The sequence below is a fragment of the Balaenoptera musculus genome, chromosome 12 (assembly GCF_009873245.2).
Source record: "Balaenoptera musculus isolate JJ_BM4_2016_0621 chromosome 12, mBalMus1.pri.v3, whole genome shotgun sequence".
Taxonomy (NCBI): Eukaryota; Metazoa; Chordata; class Mammalia; order Artiodactyla; family Balaenopteridae; genus Balaenoptera; species Balaenoptera musculus.
Window position 1 is genome coordinate 51803619 of NC_045796.1, and position 20835 is coordinate 51824453.

At 42.8% G+C, this 20835-nt stretch overlaps 1 protein-coding gene across 8 annotated transcripts in view; it reads right to left on the reverse strand.

Moving 5' to 3' along the window:
* Nucleotides 1-20835, reverse strand: part of FOXO3 (forkhead box O3) — a 119667-nt gene that overhangs the window by 94547 nt on the left and 4285 nt on the right. Inside the window, exon 3 of one of the 8 annotated variants that reach the window (XM_036871460.1) lies at nucleotides 17138-17227. The exons of 6 other annotated variants lie outside the window; for them this stretch is intronic. In XM_036871460.1, the coding sequence (XP_036727355.1) occupies nucleotides 17171-17227 (57 nt within the window). In that variant the 3' untranslated portion in view covers nucleotides 17138-17170. Of the gene's footprint in view, nucleotides 1-17137; nucleotides 17231-20835 lie in introns of all 8 variants that reach the window. One more of the 8 variants, XM_036871459.1, reaches the window with a different exon arrangement.

Genomic DNA, 20835 nt, shown 5'->3' on the forward strand with positions numbered 1-20835 from the left:
GCATGTGTCTTTCTAAGTTGCCACTGTGGTATAAGAGGAGCATAAACAAACTTAAATTTGAAATTAACACCTTTAGGGAAATGTGGTCTTTGCTTTTCTGTAGGCTTGAGTCCACCCGGGAAATGGCAGATCTATGTTGGTTTTTAGACCGACAATAATAAGGCAAGGAGCCTGCTGAGAATGTGGGATGGGAATGAGGTGGAAGCAAGCTTAGGCCTGTGCCCCCCACTTCTCTCCCATGTACCCCTAAAGGATGCATGAGGGCAGCAGCCAGAATAAGGGACATGGATGCCTGGGGCAGCATACTCCATCACTCTGTGCAAGCCTACTCGGGATGATACCAAATCCAATGCGCATTTAAAGCAGTTTAGATTTTCATTTGGCTAAAACCGAGCAGACTGTACACTAACAGAATAATAAATAATAGCAATAGCTTTTCCTAAGTCGCCCTCAGAAGCACCCTAATGGGAGGTAAAAGGCATCTCTAAATCGGGGGGAGAACAGGTGGCACACCTTGCAGAGGCTCTCAGCTGTCTTGGGAAAAAGAGCGCAGCCACACCCTGCTGAAGCGCTGAGAAGTGCAGAGGGCCCTCCCGGAGAGTAAGGGAGTCATGGATGCACTGCCAGCTGGGCTCCAAACTCAACAGTCAGCAGCTGGTCCCCAAGCCAAGTGACCCGTGAACCCCGACCCACTCTGAGATCTATCAGGCTTGGATGTAGGCACCTTCAGCAGAATTCAAACTCCAGGTGGGAAACCTTCACTCCAGAGGGCTGGGAAAATAAGATGGCAAAGATTCTTCATGGTCTGGAAACTCTGGAGACAGCAATGCCTGGGGGCAAAGCCAGGTGTCAAAGCCATAGGGATCGTGAATTCAACTTCTCATTTCAAAAGGGACAGCTCTATGACCCTGTGCAGGCTACCAAGTTTCAACGTCATTGCTATGAAACAGAATAAGATTCCTGCCTTTTACCTCCCATTAGAGTGCTTCTCAGGCTATTCAGGGCTCCTTAGGAAAAGCTATCATTATTATTATTCTATTAGTCTACAACCTCCTAGGTTTTAGCCAAATGAAAATCTAAACCACTTTTAAGTACACATTGGACTAAGTATCATCCAAAATTGGCTCTGCGTCCTAGTAAATGCAAGTTTCCAGATGGCAAGATTCTAGGTGAAATCATCAAAAGACTACACAAGTGCCACATATTATTATGTGCCTTCCACTCATTAATTCACCCAACACTCTGCATGTTAGGGATGAGCCAAGCTATCTCCTTTACAAAAAGCAGACTCAGTGTTTTTTCACAGCTACACAAACAAATAGCCAAGCCAAAATGAAAGGAAGGACAACTCCCTCTTCCCCGTACCCTGCAATCTGTCAAGCGGGGTCTGTGTTTTATCACTTTTCCTTGAGGGTTGCAAAAGTTCTGCAAGGAATTCTTTGATTACTGTAATACTTTCATCAACAAAAGAAAGTGAACTCCAGCAACACGCTGTACTGTCAGAAGTGCCATTATCAGAGGTGAAAACAATGAAGGATGGGCAGAAATACATGCCAGGATGCACAGCTCAGCAAGACTTCCCTTCTTTCCAGGCAAGGTAGACGCTGGGCCCACAGGGGGCTTCCTCAGTGCAGCCTCCGAAGAAAAGGGGCAACATTCTGTGCACATCCCTATCATCCAGTACACCGTATACTCATAAAGGCAATGCCCACTTCTACAACCAACTTGGTCTTCCACGCATCACCACCTTGGCTGAGTGAAAGCAGATGAATGAATAATCGTGGCTGTGACCCAGGCGGCACATTCCCATTGTCCGATCCCCAAATGACCATGTCATGTGAGCCCTGGGGTAAGACCCAGACCCTGGCCCAAGCTACAGAAGCTAGCACCACTGCCAGCAACCTGCTGGGGAGGGACCAGAGCTTCCAACAATTTGTGTGACTAAAAAAATTTACGTTCACGTTAAGTTTTATTCAGATAATTTGCTGTATTTTTAGTTCACCTTTAAGGCACATATAGATTAATTCACCACCACATTAGAAATCCCATTTGCTACAAACCTGTCAATAATCAGTACGGAGTCTGAAAGTTCCTGGTAACATTAAAAGTGACTAGAAGTGGCACTTTTGCTCTCAAGGCCAAAGCCAAAGAAACTGCTTGTTCCAAAGACTACCAAATTTCTCCAATGCCTCCAATAGAGCTTAGCATTATCCATCAGACTTTAATAGTTACAGAAAGCTGCTTTGGTGACTTAATTCTCAATAAAAGATATCCAAGTCTACTCAATAGTATGCAATGTACAGGCCACTCAGCATTAAGACTGATGGAACCGTGAGCTTCCCTTGCAGCAAACCGCTGCCAGTTAAAGCCACTGATCCAGCTAACTGTGCCCACTCCTCTGGCACAAAGTAACTAATTCTTGGAAACACTGCATGCAGTGCAACTCTCTCCCAAAGTCACAGGCCTCCAAGTTACAACCGCTTAAGAAAACTCAGGCCCCGTAACTCCTGATTATAGGGCTGCCACCAGGCAGTCATTCTTCAAGGTCCGGAGGTTTATAAGGCAGCGTTTTGGCTGCCTGCGGGTCTCCCACAGGTGCATTTCCACAGAATGCCTCCACACTGGCCACAGTGAAATGAAACACCTTGTTCCTCCCTAGAGAATAATGTAGGGCTGTCTGAACTGAGGAACCTGTCCAGGCAGGTACCGGCAGGTACACAGACCCTCGTGAGACGGTGGAGAGGGTGTCCTCTGGAAAAGTGACTGTGGTGACTACTGAGGCAGTGCATAACTAAGAGTGGCCTCCCTGTGTGCTTTACATCTCTCATCCTCAATTTCCTCACCCAGAAAATAAAGGGATAAGTCAGACGACATCCAAGGCATTCAGTTCCGGAACTCAGAGGTTCCGTCATCAATTCGGCATTAATTTGCTTCTCAGATTAGTCCTTCCCTAGAAAATCCCTAAGGAAACAGGGCCCGGGTGAGATGAACGGGGGGAATGTTAGGTACATACAGTGGGGCTGCCGAGAAGGGTGGGCTAGCTACTAAGAGTCAGGAGTACTGGGCTGGCAGATACACCTCACACAGGTGGTGAATAACAGATCAAGGGGTGGTTTGATCTACTGCACTGCTTTTTGGGGGTCAGACGTGGCTTTCCTATCTTAAAATCCAGGAAGAAGGGAAAAACAGAATATCAAAAGTCTGCCCTGAAAACTGTCTCTTCAGAAAAGAAATAACCCCACTCCTTAACATCTTCTGAAGGAGTCACTCATCATCTACACAACAAAAACCTAACTGGAAGGTATGAAGTTAAATAGGATAAATGCATTATCTTACGAACACCTCATGTATTTTCTTTTAGGTCTCTTAGGACATCTCTGTTTACATGCAGAATGCAAAATTTTCATTTTTAAAAATTCCAACCTCTTTCAAAAATATTACTAGTCAAACGACTAAGAAAAGAGATGTTTCTGAGTTCTTACAACTAGATACAAAGACTTCCACATGACTTCTGGGATGAAAAGGTATCTCCCACCAGCACACGGGGCTGGGTGCTGTGGCTTTCTTAGCACATGCTTCCCCTTCACTTCCACTCACCAGGACAAGTCACAGCCTGCTGGGCCTGCCCCTCACATCTGGAAAACAAGGTGTTTAGGATGAGCCCTATATTTAATCTAAATGAAGCTGGTAGGCACTTGCTTCCGTGGCTAGTGAATAAATGGCCTATGCCAAACCAACAAAGAAAGAGAGAAAGGCGGTATCTCCTTTTTCCTCTGGGGGTGAAGAGTGCAAGGAACATCACTTACATCTGCTTTGCAGCCTGGAGAGAACAGGCAGTTCGGAGAGTCCCATCCCCAAGAATAATTACACTCCACAGGCGTGCAAGTCTTAAAAGGCTTCTGCATTCACTGTGGGTGCTTGTCTACAACCACACGCTCAAGTCCGTTCTTCCTGGGTTCCGAAAGAGCGACCAGCCAGGTATAACACAACTGCCTCACCTTTAACAGAGATCATGCAAACTCCCCTCCTTTCTCTCTTAAACCAAAATAAGAGATATGGCTGGAAAGAAGAGCCCAGTGAGGTCTCAGGCAGTTTTATGAAATCAAAATCCCTAAAGCTGGGATTAATTATTGATTTTGGAGGTTATTTAGTCAAAGTAGAGGCATGCTGATAGAGGTATCCCACCTCTATCACTTACCAAGTGTATGGCCTTGGTTAAGTTACAAAGCCACCCCGTACCTCAGTCTCCCCATCTGTAAAGAAGAGCCGATAAGCATAAAGCCCACAGCAGTGCCTGGCCCATAATAACTGTTCAATTAACAGTAGCTTTTAGTTACAGCCATGAAAATGATGGGTCAACCTAAGGTTGTGACAGCACACATCACACCCATTCGCACCAATGCAGCTTTCACATACAACTGTTTTTGCCCTTTTTGTGGGGAGGGGATAAAAGCTTTCTAACTTCAACTACAACCTTCACCGTAGAAGTCACGGCTCAGGGACCTTATCCTCAAAACCAAAGGCCTCCTCTACAGCCTCCCAGAGGGGATTTCTGAAGAGAGGTCGAGCAGATTGATGCCCCTGATTTCCATCTTCAGATCTGGGCCACAGGAGCCGAGGACTCAGATCCCTCTGATCCCTGGGCTGGAAGCCAAGCCTTCTACACGGCTGCCAGGCAAGCTTTTTCTTATGAGCCAGATTGTTCCTTAAGGTACTTTACTCCTCTGTAAATGCATCCTTAATGTCAGAATTTTTTCCAACATACACCACCACCACCCCATCCCCCAAACATGCAAGCAGCAGCCCATCCTTTAGGAAAACCAAAATGGAAGTGAACTAACACGTGTTCATTTCCTCTGTGAGCAGCGGCCGCTTTGGGAAGCATCCCACCATCGCAAGCGCTGAAGTTCCCACCAGCTGACGGACTTCTGACTTCTCTGAAAGGCCTGAGCGCTCCTGGAGCCCAGTTTTGAATTCTGCTCACACTGTTAAGGTCACCATATTTCAGACTCTCCTCCAAACTCTGGCTGCGGACGTTAAGTCTCTCAATGCAGCTTTCCCCACCATTGCGCAAACCTTCTGATGTTCCAGCACCTGAACCTGCCTTCTTGCTCCTTGCCAAGACTCCTGGTGAATCTGAGAAGACTAACTTGCCTGCCCTCCCCATTCCCAAGAAGAAAACCCAGATTACTGTCCCTCTGAAGCTCAGCACCCAAGCCACGTCATCTCGGATAGAGCTTCATGGAGGAAAAGGTATGCTACTAACAGCAGAAGAATTTGTAATCCAAACTAATCCTGGTTTGTTGTTTTTTTTTAAGTGTCAGATATAAGAGTCTTTATGAATCTCAGGCAACATTCTGAAGCAGCTGCTAGGAGGTCCTGAAATGAACTTCCAAGACCCGGCCAACCGACTGTTCTTTGCACTATTTATATTCCTAAAGCCATCAGCTGTGTTTGATATGGCTGACCATGAGGCCCTGTATAATGGACTCCAGAATCCAGGGATACTGACAAGCAACAATAACTTGTTTTTTGCTCTTTACCTGGCTTCACCTTGTGGCGGGAGAGGCCGTGTGTCCCGTAGGACTCTGGGCCAAGATGCGCATGCCGCCTCCTCACCGCTGCCTCGCCTCGACCTCAGCACGGAAGCAGCATCACCTTCCCCTTCACTTCACTCGCCCTCTCACACTGATTACACCCAGCACATTTTAATCTTATCTCTCTCCCACATGTCCCACGTCCGTCTGTGGATGAGTCAGGCGACTGACTACTCCCCCTGTCCGACGCTGGTCTTAAACTAGGAACATTCCCCAAAGACCAAAACAAACAAGTACGGGGAAAAGATCACAAAACAGTAAGAATCCAACCCAAACACGAGCCCTCTGAACACAGTACACACACTAGGATGAACACGTGGCTTCCTCTGTGCACCTGAGTGCATCGTCTATTATTGCTGTCTGGGGGAGGGGGGAGGTTGGTGCCCTTGACTGCACAGAAAGCTACACAGCAACAAGGATCTGTGCAAAGTCTATTCTAGGGCTGAGAACTCTGTTACATCTCCACAGGCACCACTGCAAGCCCTCGGTTCATCTGTTCCTGCTCTTATCAGGATTCTGAAGTCAAGACGGCGCGACAAATTTGATTTTTGACTCCTAATCTGTACCCAGAAGAATTCTGGACTCAGCAAATGACTAAAAGCAGTGGTTCTCAAACTTCAGCTTGCAGCAGAATTACCCGGACAACCTTGTGACAGCACAGACTGCTGGGTCCAGACTTTCTGATTCAATATGTCTGGGGTGAGCCCAAGAATCTGAATTTCCAACAGGTTCCTAGGTGATGCTGCTGGTGTGGAGACCATGCTTTGAGAAGCACTAGCTTAATGAATCAGAACACGGTAGAACCCTCTAGTATATCAGATTAGGCTGCACAAAAGAGTGAGTTTCTGTGTCTCAGATTTCAAGAAACATACAATGACTCGAAATAGCACCGTCTCTTCTTACGGATGCCTGAAAACTTCAAAATTAGTTAACTAAGGTCCAGCGGAGACTAGAAAAATGAGTGGGAGCTGGAAAATTTTAAAGAAACCACATTCATTTACACAAAAGAAAGTAGAGAGGAAATCCGAGTTAAACACAGTTTATTAAATAACGATGCCCTTGTCTTAGAAGCCAACTGTTCTCTTAGATCCCCATTTGCTAGTGCTCCTTCCTTTTTATATGGAGCTTCCAGGGAGCAAACTCTACCTTGTAATCTCCCCATGGAGAATAGGGTGGAAATAGGCATAAAAGTCATTACTAAATTGGTTGATAACTTCCACAGCCAAAATCTCTCGTTTTCCTAAGACACTGTTCTCAACCCTAACTGTACATTGTAACTACGTGGCAGCTTTAAAACTTATAGATGCCCAGGCTCCATACCTAGAGGTTCTGATGACCTAATTGGTTTCGGATGGGACCTCGACACTGGTGTTTTCCAAAGCTTCCCCATGATTCTCAAATACGGCCAAGATTGAAAACCACTGATGCAGGAGAAAGGTCACAGAGAAATAATGGGTGATGGGAAAGAGAGAAGAAGGGCAGTAAGACCTCTTTAGATAATGTCTAATGACACAAAACAAGAAAGAATGGGAAAGTGGCTGGGAACGACTAGGACAAGTAAAACTGAGGCTCTTAGATTCTGAGACTATCTAAGGATCAACCCAACACTGGCGGTCTTAGGTTCAAAAATCAGAAACAGCTAGATAATCAAGGAAGTACCCTCAACTGCCAAAGACATGGCAACAGTCCAAAGGACATATCAGGAAACCTTTTTTAAAACGGTACTATTTTTTTCAGAAGAGTTAATAACTAGGAACTCGAGGCAAAGAGCTTTTAATGTCTCACAAACAAATCCTCTAAACGTTCAACTTTGAAATCATGCTCCGGAAAAACAATAAAATGTATCCTTGAGCAAAGTTAAATGTTTTTCTTTTCCAAAGGGGAGGCAAGAGGGAAGAGACTACAGCAGTAACTCTCAGAGCCCTTGGTAATTGAACTTATCTCCCCAGTAACCACACTGACAAGTGAGTTTTCAAAGTTGTAAAATCATGTGATGCAGATGATAAAACCAAGATAGAGTTATTTTCTTCTCTTCCTTCTTGACTAAGCACAGATGCATGAGGTAACAAGCCGGAAAAGATATCTGAAAGCTTTATGATCCTGTTTAAGGCAGAATGATGAACACAAAACAGACCAGTTAGAAGAATGCAGTGTTGGTGGTCAGTGGACAGAGCAGGGAATCTCAGCGCAGGTAATGCAGACAGACGTCAGGTGAAAATTATCTTTGCTCACAACAGGACAAACACTGGGAGCCCAGAGAGAAAAACCAGATATTATCCCACTGCACTAACAGTTAAAACTATCTATCATTTTAAAGCCTTTGATGTAATTAGAAAACCAAGATGTGGGAAAATCTGCATCTTAAAAATGAGAATAGTAATTTTTGATAAAAACATTCACTTGTTAAGTCATTATGTTAAAATCAATTTGGAAGATGGTAGCTTTCACTAACACCTTAAGTTAGCTTTCCTAATTTGACACATGGTACTTCACTTAATTCAGTACTGACTGCCCACAAATTAACTTGAAGCATTCCCTGATTTTATGAGACTATCAGAATAAACCTCTCCCTCCTCCCAAAGAACACCTACTAAAAGATGCCTACAATCGGATGCCAGGGAATTCCCCTGGCAGTCCAATGGTTAGGACTCCACGCTTTCACTGCCGAGGGCCCGGGTTCAATCCCTGGTTGGGGAACTAAGATCCAGCAAGCCATGCAGCGTGGCCAAAATATATCGGAAGCTAAATTTCACCTTGGCAACTAACATGAAGGCTGAATGTGGTAAAGCCTAACACATGGCCCAGATGACCTAGACTTTCAGCCTGAAAAAAAAGGATCTTTCTTGGAAAGGAAGGGGACTAAACAGGACTGATTTAGATAATTCAGTTCAGCAGAGGACATGCAACTATTCAAACAGAAGGCTGTAAGCTTATCTGTATTGGACAGGGTTGTAGATAGAAGGCCTGATCGAGGTCACTAATCTCAAGAAACAGTATACTAGCTCACCTAGGAAGCTATCTATCAGGAGCTTAAGAGCCCAAGTGTGCTAAAGCAAGCATGCTCACACCCGTGTCAGCTGGAAGACAACTTTAAAAGAATCAGGCCCACAACATTTCCAAGGCACACTCCGGGTTTCTCAGGGTTACACAAATGATGCACCCCAAATAACTGATCATTGTTCTTTTTTTTTTAATTAATTTTTATTGGAGTATAGTTGCTTTACAATGTTGTGTTAGTTTCTGCCGTACAGCAAAGTGAATCAGCTCTATGTATACATGTATCCCCTCTTTTTTGGATTTCCTTCCCATTTAGGTCACCACAGAGCATTGAGTACAATTCCCTGTGCTATACAGCAGGTTCTCATTAGTTAGCTATCTTATACATAGTAGTGTATATATCGATCACTGTTCTTTTAAAGAAATTCAGAATGCTTGGACTCAGAGTTTCAATTTTTTACTTTTTAAAAAAAATTACCTTGCTTAAAAGGTAGTCTATGGGCCACTGTTTACTTACATGATAGGTATATTCATAAATGGCAAATTGATGCTGTTAATGGGACTATTCTGACAAATAACTAGTGAATAATGGTATGTCCATTCTCATCCTACTGCCCCGGGAAAGAAGAAGAAAAACAAAAAGTATGAAGGGTGCAATTAACAAGTCCTTGATTTGGAAATGAAGGCTGCCACGAAGCCCCAGAACAGCTATCATATAAGGTAAAAATTCTAGAAGAAATATACAGCAAAACGGAGTTTTAAATTAGGTAGAATTTTTTTTTTAACATCTTTATTGGAGTATAATTGCTTTACAATGGTGTAAGAGGGAAGAGACTGCAGCAGTAATAGTGTGTTAGTTTCTGCTTTACAGAATGCAATGGTGTGTTAGTTTACAATGGTGTGTCAGTTTCTGCTTTATAACAAAGCGAATCAGCTGTACGTATGCATATATCCCCATAGGTAGAATTTTTTTAAGGAATTTACCAACAAGAAGTTCTAATGGAGAGATCTAGAGAAAGTGTTTTTACTTTATGAAACCCTTACAGCTTTAGAAGAAAAACTATACTGAGTTTTTTTTTAAAACATTAAGTAAAATAAAAATGAAAATAAAAAAGAGAAAGGACAGGAAGGTGAGCAGGAGGCTTTAAACATCACTCAGACAAGCTTAATGTGAAATATGGAACCGAGGCAATTATCTAGATAATTTATGATGAAAGAACTATCATTTTTGAAATTAATTATTAGGACACTTTAGGGAAAAAGGCAGTTTTGAGATTTGAATTATGCGAATCAATGGATTAACTCTCCACTTGATCTTTTTAATGTAGTACCAATTTTCAAGGAGACATCTAACAAGTTGTACTGGATATAATTTTATGCCCTGCTTCAACTTCAGACCTATACCCAGAGTTGTGCCTTTAAAAGTCCACAGAGGCCAAGGCCGCCTTCTTCGCAGCTGCCTCTGGCCCCGTCGCCCTCCCCCACACCCTGGCTGTGTTCAGCTATCAGGCAGAGCCATTCTGCCTGCTCCACGTTTATCACGGGGTTTCAGTCTATCTTCTGGACACTGTCCAGACACTACTCACCTATCTTTACTGTGAAACTGAGAGTTCTAAAATTTTTTCCAACACACACACGGGATTAGTGTTCTGCAAGCCATATTTTATCTCAGGGGGCACGGGTGCTACATTCCTATGGCCAATTAAAAGCATCATTTTAGGTCCTACTCATACATATTTTACCTTGAAGACAAAAGCAGTAAGCTCCTTAATAAGATAAACACTTTAACCTGGCCAGCCACTTGCATTATGCAACATTTTCTGTTTCTGTCTTAGTACCTGCCTTTAAACCTGTTAGTAACTGCATTGCAAAGGGTCGACCACCTCACAAAATATGCTTAATACCTTTAATTATGAGATCTGACACAGCAACCACACTTCCGCCAGAAACTTCTTATAAATGTTGGTTGTTTTTTTTTCCCTGAAATCCGTTTTTCTTGGTGGTATTATCTCCATCCATCTACCTACTCGAAGCCTACAGAAACAGAGATATTCTGTTCTACCAAGGCAGAAATTTCTCAGAGACAAAAGCCCAACCCAAAGGATTTCCACACACCATGCATCCCTCTATTAGTTCTCAATACTAATACACTATGTATCTGACCCACAGTAAACCATGGTTACACAAGGCAGTATCCAAACAGAAATGAGAATCCCCAAATCAAACTCCCCCACTAAAAGCCCAGGCACTGACTGGATTCTTAAAATTATTAGCTCATGCAAAATCAGAGGCAGGAGCCTAAATCATGGGTCTCCGTCCACTCCCCCACCAACACAGAGACACGTTAGTTACCCTGAGTCAGCCACAGTTCGGAAGATAAACATTCAAGACAGTATTCTGAAAGATTAATAATGGGATTGATAGTAACATATATAAAGAATGTGGCACACAGTAGCAACTTACAAAATGGGAGCTATTTCATTTTACTGCTGTCTCACCCCTACCGAAAAGTCCCACCCGCACTCAGGAGGCAGCAGAACATACTAGAAAAGGCAAAAGTTCAAAGAAACCTGGGTTTGAATCCCAAGCAATTTACTTAAACCTCTCTGAACCATTTTCTTGCCTTTAAATTGGGTTTTATATTTAAATGCCTATCACGTAGGATCAATATTAAATGTAAAAAACCTAGCTGAGTAATTGGCACATAGTAAGTGTTCAATAAATCATAGTTACTACTGCTATTATTATTATAACTAGGCTTCAGAATATCTTGTGTCAACTCCTCTTTTTATTGTAAAAACAAAACTGTGCTTCCAGTTGACTTATAACCCTGGCTCCCTTTCCCAAAAGTATCATTTTGAAATATGAGAAAAAACAGACGCAATTCTGATTCTTAAATACTTCTGAATAATTCAGCCCAAACACCTACGAGGTACCTAGAAAATACCTGCTGCTACTTGGATGAGGACAACCACTCTATGTTCTATGCCCCATCGGAATTGTTGGGTTTTGTGGACATAAATGTATACAGAGGGGATGGGAGCCTGAAGGCTCAAGTGTGTTGAGACCCTGAAAGGCCTTGAACCAAGCATAGGAGGAGCTGAGGGGACTCCAGAGAGATTCTGGATTAGCCTTACTGCCACCATGGATGGCAGTGAAACTGATGGGGCTGCATCTTCTCAAGCCTGACTGGGACAGGGAAGAGAGAATTCTTCAAAACTCACTCTCCTTTCGCTGAGGACCCAGGCTGCTCCCTGCCCTTAAAGACTGACGACTGACGGTCCTAGACCAAATCGCTCAGCCAGACCTCATGGCCTCAGAGTAAACCTCAAGGCCACACTCCACAAGCACAGCCATTCCACCAGCTTCACGAAAGAGGCCAAGAAGTAGAAATTGAGTAAGCAGAGTGGGAGGGTTAGGGAGGGAGCCCAGAATACAGGCTAAGCGGGAGGGAGGGAGGGACGAGTTGCAGCAGTTCTCACTGGGAAATCAGGGGAATTCATGCCTCCCTTCTGTGCCTCAGAGCAGGATGAAGAAAGAAGAAATTTAAATTACCAGAAAGTAGGCGGGCTTCCCTGGTGGCGCAGTGGTTGAGAATCTGCCTGCCAATGCAGGGGACACGGGTTTGAGCCCTGGTCTGGGAAGATCCCACATGCCACGGAGCAACTAGGCCCGTGAGCCACAACTACTGAGCCTGCGCGTCTGGAGCCTGTGCTCCGCAACAAGAGAGGCCGCGATAGTGAGAGGCCCGCACACCGCGATGAAGAGTGGCCCCCACTTGCCACAACTAGAGAAAGCCCTCGCACAGAAACGAAGACCCAACACAGCCATAAATAAATAAATAAATAAATAAATTACCAGAAAGTAGCCTATCAATGATTAACATTTTAATTTTAATCTCAATAAAACCTTTTTTTGGGGGGGGGGGCGGGCAAAATATGTGAAGGGGGGTCAAAAGATACAAATTTCCAGTTATAAAATAAGTAAGTCCTGGGAATGTAATATACAGCATGGTGACTGTAGTTAATATTTGTATATCTGAAAGTTGCTAAGATAGTAAATCTTAAAAGTTTTCATTACAAGAAAAAAACAATGTTAACTAGACTTACGGTGATGATCATTTTGCAACACATATAAATACCAAATCATTATGTTGTATACCTGACACTAATAATACTGTATGTCAGTTATATCTCAATTAAAAAAAATAAAATAAAACCTTTTTATTCTTCTCTTCTATCTACAACCCTTCCTGTCCCTCTCTTCCACCCCTGTGCTCCTGTGTTTGTTTCCTAGAGCTACCGTAACAAATAACCACAAACTCAGGGGCTTCAAACAACAAAAACTTATTCTCTCACGGTGCTGGAGGTTAGAAGTCCAAAATCAAGGCATGGGCGGCACCATGCTCCCTCTGAAGGCTCCAGGGGAGGATCCTTCCTGGCCTCTGCCTAGCTTCTGGTATCTCCCAGCAGTCTGATGCTCCCTGGCTTGTAACTGCATTGCTCCAACCTTTGCCTCAGCCTTCATGCAGCCTTCTTTGCATCTACCATGATGTCCTCTCCTCTCCTCATAAGGATACAAGTCATTGGATTTAGGGCCCACACTAATCCAATATGACCTCATCTTAATTTAACGAACTACCCCCGGAAAGACCCTATTTCCAAACAAGGTTACATTCTGAGGTTCCAGGTGGACATGAATTTGGGGGGGATACTATTCAACCCAGAACAGCTGCCAAATGAAAATAAACCACCACCACCAAAAATATGGGGCAAAGTGGAGGGAGATGACAAATTACAGCTGCACAGAACTACAGAACTTTAGATGATAAAAATGTCAAAGTTATCATCTCCAGTGGATCCATAACTACTAAATTTGAATTGGGAATAATGTAGCTTTTGCCTTTCTCTCACCCACAGGAAAATGAAATCTTGGAAAATATCAAAAGTCTCAATCAAAAGAGCACTAAAACACAGAACCATCCACTGACCCAGACACCTGACATACTGTGAAGTTTGGTATCAGGTACAGATGAACATTCACATATATTATCAAGAGTGGAGTAGTAAAAAGATGTAAGCCAGGGGAAGACATTTTTCAGTGAAAAACGCTTTCATTTAACTATTTGGGGATGAGAATTGGACCATGGGTCTTAGAAGACCAAAGTTTCCTTTTAAAAAAGTTACCTTGCGTTTTTAAACACTCCCTCCTCCAAATTATCCTTTTCTAACAATGACATAAGCCTATACGGAAGCACTTTAGAGTTCTTTTTTTTGTTGTTTTTAACCAAGGTATTATTTTAGCTATGTGGGGAAAAAAAACTTGAGATCAGTTTAAAGACTTGGGTACTCCCTCTGCTGGCTCTAAATTTAAAGAAAATTCTCAATGGTTTCAGGAGCCAAGTTATTAATTTCACTAGACATCCAAAACACAAGGAAAAATATGATGTGGATTCTCCCACACATATACACGCAAAAGTCTTCGAAGAAATAAATAAGAAATTACAAAACACATACTGAAAACTGCCAAAGGCATCTGTTGGGTTTATTACGGGTTCACTCCAGAGGAAGGCTAATGCATTTGCTTATCTGCGTGTGGCAGGGGCCACTTCCGACCTTGGCTTTGCCCCACAAGCATGCCACAGCTTTCCTTGCTCTAAGCTCACCTCTCCACTGCAGGCCAGGGGTGCATCTGGACACCCAGGCATGGTGAGCCCCCAGAAGATAACCTGGCTTCTTCACCACAGACAATCATAGAAGTAGCAAATTAGTGCAGGTACCACAGGCCACCAGAGAACTTAAGTCTACTTCACTTTGTAATGTTATCCCATAGTAGGGACTAACACACTCCAGAGAAAAAGCCTCAAGATTAAAACCACAAAAAAAGGTCCAAGTGAAAATGCACACTCTTGGGTGAAAAAAAAAAAAAAAGCCCAGCTTGAAACATACTCTAATTATACATGTGTGTCTCACCGGGAAGGAGTGATACATCACGACATTCTATGGGTGCTTGCTATTATACTTCTTTTTCCAACTGGGGAAACTGCAACACTGAGAAATGAAAGTTGTTCAGTCAAGAATAAAATGGTTAGATGCTGAGCCTGTCTGGGCAGTGATGCGATCAGAATCGGGATCTCCTATGATAATCACTATTTGAACCACCTATTCAGAAAACTGCTTCGGAAGAGTTGCACACTAGCCCTGGAAAGGTCCAGCTCAGACTGCTCGCTCTCTCTCCTTCCTTCATATGTGACTTCTATTTTCCAATCCATAAATAAAAAACTTCACGTACATCTAGGATTTATACCCCCAGATGCAGAGCATTATGGACAACTTAGTTTTACACCACAGCTCTGCTCCTACAGTGGATAAGTATATACGTTTTAGGCTGAACAATGCCATGGTGACTCTTTCTAGACAGTCATATTGATGCTGCATAAACTGGGGTCCACACACACAGGGAAGACTTGATTTCAACCTTCTCTTAAGGAAAAGTCATCCGAAGATCAGGTTTCCCTCAGTTTCTGTGATGGGTAGTGACTGGCACTGATGAAGTTTTCAAGGACCTCTACACTAGAACTGCAGAAATAAGACACTACAAGAAATGCCTTAGATAGCAGAGCATCATTTCATAATTACACTACATCATATCGACACCAACGCTAGGAGGTCTGGGCCACCTTCATGGCTACAAGCATCCAAAAGACTCTACACATGACGTCACCCCACTCCTGAGTCACGTCATCCCCTTTCAGTGTCACTGTCCCCGAACAAGGCTAAGCTCACGGGCTGAGGACGTAATGATCCCAAGAGCAGATCCCAGCATCAGAAATGCTTCTGTCTGTTAGACACCTTCCTTGTTTTCAAGGCTTTTACACTGTAGTTGAGAATATACAGGAGTCACAGAAAAATGGCAAAAGGAACAGACAGGAGTCAGAGGGTGGGCAGGGTAGGGTGGGGTTGAGAGAGTAGGTTTTTCCAGCAAGGTGAGCGGAGAGTGCTGATGCAGAATGCAAAAAGAGAAACACAGCTACTGTCCTGCCAGCCAGCCTAGAGGATGGGGGAGGGGAAGCAGAGGAGAGAAAATGAAGTAAGAGTTTGCAGAAATGGAGATGACTCGAACAGCTGTGAAACCACAATGGTTAGTAACAGATATTACAGAACACTTGTGCCCTGGGTTCAGTTCACACAGACACTCTTAACTCCACCCCTGCTAGCTGTGGGTCCCTGAGGTAGTCCCTCACATGCTCCTGGCCTGTTTCCTCACTTGCAAAATTAAGTAGTTAGAGGATTTTTAAGACTTCGTTTAGTTCTGAATTTGAGGCAAGAAGCAATACAGATGATTCGACTACATCAAGGCTCCACATCTACTCCGAGAGGCCGGTCCTATACCACAGCCCCACGAGACAGAATTGGGGACCCCAGATTAGTCCAGGGCCACAGGCATGCTCTAATCCGGGTGGGCCTGGGAAGGCCCCAGCTTCTCCCAAACAAACCCAAACTGCAGGAGCCATGTGACAGTGGCCTTGCATCTCTAAAGCAAGCTGAAGATGATCTGCAGAGAGCTAAAAGCCAGCTCCAAGCCAGAGCTCAACTTCGACTTTGCCGTTGGCTGGTAACTTCTCTGCAGAGAGCCGAAGCACTAAGGAAAGTAGAAGTACAGAGGGGAAAAAAGGCAAAGAGAAGGGACAAGTTTACAGAGCACAGATTTGCATGTCTATTTTCTGTCTTCCCCCAAGAGAATACGAACTCCTATGAACTGGAACCTTATCTGCCTTGTGCTACCACTACATCCCTGGGCCCAGCAGAACGCCCTGCACACTGTATGCCGTTGATACATACTTGCTGAATGAATCAAATGACATGAAATGCAAACGGGTAAAAAGGTTTTCTCTTTCCAATCTTTTACTCACTTACTGTACGCCAGCTGTATCATCCACTGATACTAACCCACCTACATATGTGTCATCCCCAGCTCCTTCTATAGCAGCAAAAAGCCAAAGTGGTCTTCAGGGCTCCTCCATTTGTGATACAGGATACGGTGAGGAGAAAAATGAGGAGTCAAAAATAGGAGCAAGTCTGTTCCTCACAGACAAGATGAATGAGTATGAAAACAAAATAAATTCCATATTCTCTCCAGCCCAGGGAATCTGGAATCTGATCAGCAATGGGTAATTTGGGTACCTCCCCAGAAGGCACTGGCCTAGAAAGTCTTATCTTTGCATTTTTATAAAGATCTTTGGATGAATGGTGTCTGCTAAACTTTTTGAAAACCAAGTAAATGATTTTTTAGTGGGACAAGGCTTCTTCATTAATTTTCCAAATAAAAATACCTTGCAGGTTTTAAGTAAGCATCACAATTAGAGTATTAAAAAGTTTAACTACAAGATGTTCTTCTATGGTGTCATTCTCTTAAAATAGAATCCTCCTAAAAACTCCTAAAAATAAGTCTGCATAGTTTCATTTCATTTTCGAAGAAGGAGATAAACATATCAAAACAAACAGCTTCTTTTTAAAAGAGTCTCTCTGCTACACGGGGCTCACCGATCAAAGTCTAAAAGGGCCAATTTCTTCACCTCACAGGTCGATGACACAGCTTTGAAAAAGAAGAAAAACAGTCCCCCTGGTGTACTGCTGCTGTAGAAAGAGGAAGTATGTTAGTTGAGAATCACTGACGAAGACAGTACTGCCAAAGGAAATTACAAAACAGCATTTTAGCAACAGGGGCCAAGCTGCAGACAGATTCCTCATACATGGCACGACCGTAACTGGCCCTTTACTCCAGAAGGTGACTGAGGTCAAAATTAGAGGCCAATATGGAATTATTATGAGTTTGTCATTTTGAAATTGTTAAAAATATTTTTAAACATCAAAGTTGCAGTTAAAATAACATTTTTTAAACACAGTATGTTGAAAAGGAATTGGGTGCGTTCATCTAAAAAGCTAGAACAGTGAGGACGTGAGCAAGCTTTATGTGGCGGGTCAGCCCTCATCTTTCAACCTTGGTAAGAACTGGTGAGAGGACACATTCTCACATGAAGGAAGACTCGGTCTCTTGAAGAATCATCCTCTGCAGCAGCAGCAGAAGTCCTCACACAGTATCTTACATTTATGAAACTGTAGGAAACACCACAGAAACTCATGGCTGCCTAACGTGACTGTGCCCTGACCCATGGGAACCACAGATGTGTGGACGTGTGTAGGACAATCAGTAATAAATGGGCCTTACCAGGTAAACCCTGGAGTCCTAGAGGTCTGCCTGAGACAGGAGGAAACAGACAACTCACCAGCTCAGTTACAGGTGCGATGCAAGTAAGCTGAATCTGAATTAAAGGAAATGTAAACTTTTCCCCTCTTAACCACATCTGATTATTCATTTCTACTTTCATGCCCGAGGTAAGGGAACCTGCAAGATAGCCATCACCTTTCTCCCTGGCACAGTTTGCATCCGACAAACTTCAGTTAACCAAGAGCTTCCTCCTTTTGTTAAAATGCTCTCTTTTTTGCCTCCTTTGTCACTTCATAGTTCCTAAGTATCCATCCTGATAGGCACCAGACAGCTTTAAAAACACTGTGCACTCACTCAGCCTCCATCAATAATCATCCATCCTCCAATGCTGAAACAATAACCAAGATTTTTGAGATTGAGAGGCAAATATGCTTTTCAGGAAAACAACTTCTACTTACATAAGACTACTCAGTATTTAATAAATAACCTTTAAAAAGGATCAATTTAAAGAGAAAAACAGTGTAAAAAAGATCTCTAGAACCACGGCTACTAACTACCTCTGTACTAACTAGCTGTGTGACCTTAGAAAAGTGATTAACTTGAAGAATCAAGTTCTTCATCTATAAAATAAGGGGGTTGAAGGAGATCTGCAAACTTCATCCTGGCTGTACATTAAAATCACCTGAGAAACTTCAAAATAAAACTAAAACAACCCCACCAACCAATGCCCACACATCAGCCCAGTTAAATCAGGTTCTCTGGGCACTGGTATTTTTTAAAAGCTCCCAGGTAATTCTAACATGCAACCAGGATTTTGAGCCACGGGTCTCAATTCTGATCTCTAAGTCCTCTTTTCTAATTCAGTCTATGATCTTAGAGTGATAATTCTGGTTACAAGATCTCATAATACAATAGCCCAAAAAGCTACAAAAGAAGTAAGGCCTAGACCCTGCATATTATGCCTATGTGTACACATGACTAGGAGAGGTTAACCTGAATTCTAGACATTTTTAGAAGTTAAAAACCTTCATGCATAACTCAGAATGAAAGTAGTGTGGTTTAAATGCACATGCATGCTTCCAAAATGACTAATCATGATAGAAATCAACTCCTGAAACTCCGATGCATGGAAATGGGTCACAATTAGCTCCTGACCTCTCCCTTGTCCCTCTTCTTCCACCCCCCACTAAACCACAAGCACAAAAAAGCTTGGCTATTAGTCATAATCGGAATGTGAAACCAGCAGCCCCAGTTTCAAAGGGCATTCTCCATCATCAAAGATTTGGAAGTTCCTGCATGGCTGCATCTTTTGATAAAGGTCATCTTACAAAAACTCTTCAACTAAATTATATCCCTATAGTCTTCAAGGATTAGTTTTCGTGTGATACTCAGAAATGGAATTGGTGTAAAATTTTCAAGTAAAAATACTCATAGAATATGTGACCTGTATTAAACATATTAGGGCTGGGCAGTTTCAATTCACAGTATTTCATAAGATCTTAGTTAAAGAAAGATGAGATAACAGAGGAGGAAAAAAGAAACCATGAGACCAAAAATAGTTAGGACATAAAACCACAAAGTTTATGACTAGGTCCAAAATCTCTATTGCAAATCCTGCAAGCTACATGAAAACATAATTAATCCAGTCTCAACTCATGGCTACTTTTGGTAATACCACTTTCTCACACAAATCTTAAATTCAGATACTATAAAAAACTCAAATACTATAAACTGGTATTATCTTTAACTATAAACACGATGCAAGAAACATTATTTGTGCAGTTTAAATTACCTTCATAATCTTAAAAATAATAAGAAAGGTAAAAACCCTTCCTATGTTAACTTTTTAACTAACTTAAAGCTAACTTTTAACTAATAGATTTTCTGCACCAAATTCAAAATATGTAGGACTAAATTTCAAGTGTGAGAAATTTGGAAAATATCCTACCATCCCCCAAAATCCATCTTCTTAGATCCCAGAAATTCACCCCTTCCTAACACTGAACATTGAGATTAACCCTTACTATCCACTTGGAAACTCAATTTTTAAAGGTATCACATTAGCACTGTTTTGAAATGAAACTCTCATCTGTTTCATAAATATCCCTCATATCACACAAATCGTATTCCTTTGCAAAGCAATAAAATTAAATCAAATGTAAGATTCATAATATCAGCATTTGTTCAAGGATGAGATAGATTTGTGGAATAATATCAAAGCATACGTTTTCCTTTTAAAGTATCTAAACTAGCCCTTCCCAATACTAGCCATAAAAAAAAAATTTTAAAGGCACTTTGCAAGATTTTTTTTAAAGCAAATTAAAAGTCAATAACACTAAATTCTTTAGCTTTTTCATACACTGACTCTTCTAAAGTGTTTCAGTTCTCCGCCTAAGGTCAAATTATTCTTATTTTACACACCCACTGGAATCCAGGAAGTACAGGGCTCCCCAAAGACAACGAAGGAAAGGACAGAAGGAGAAAGCAACTACCTCTTTAATTTAAAAAAAAAAAAAGGCTAACTTGTTAATAGAAGCAACTGACAAATGATATGTATCTCCAACTGCACAAGGCACAGGGCTCTCTTTTGCCTGGTACACATTCATATCTTAGGAGACGGGACCAGGAGGATGAGGTGCAAGAGCAAAGCAGCTGGGTATCAGCAGCCCAGCAGGGGCACAGGAGTTAATCTCTTTGGATGCCCAACTGCAGGAAGTCATTACATCATAGGCCTTTCCACACCTCTCTCCTTACCACGTGTCCAGTGCCCCAAGAGACAGAAAAGGAGCAGTAGAGAGCCTCTCTTCAGGTTCACTTATAAAAATAGGTAGAAGCCATTACAGTCCAGCCCTGCCAGCAAACCTCCCTCCCAAAGGCTTAGGTGAAGCGCCAGGCCCCGGTCCTCCACACCTGGAGCCCATGCCTCAGACAGGGCCAGAGTCCAGGCCTCAGTGGGGAAGCAGCAGGTGCGGCTAGTCCCTGTCGAGGTGGCAGGGCTGGCCCGTTCCAGGTC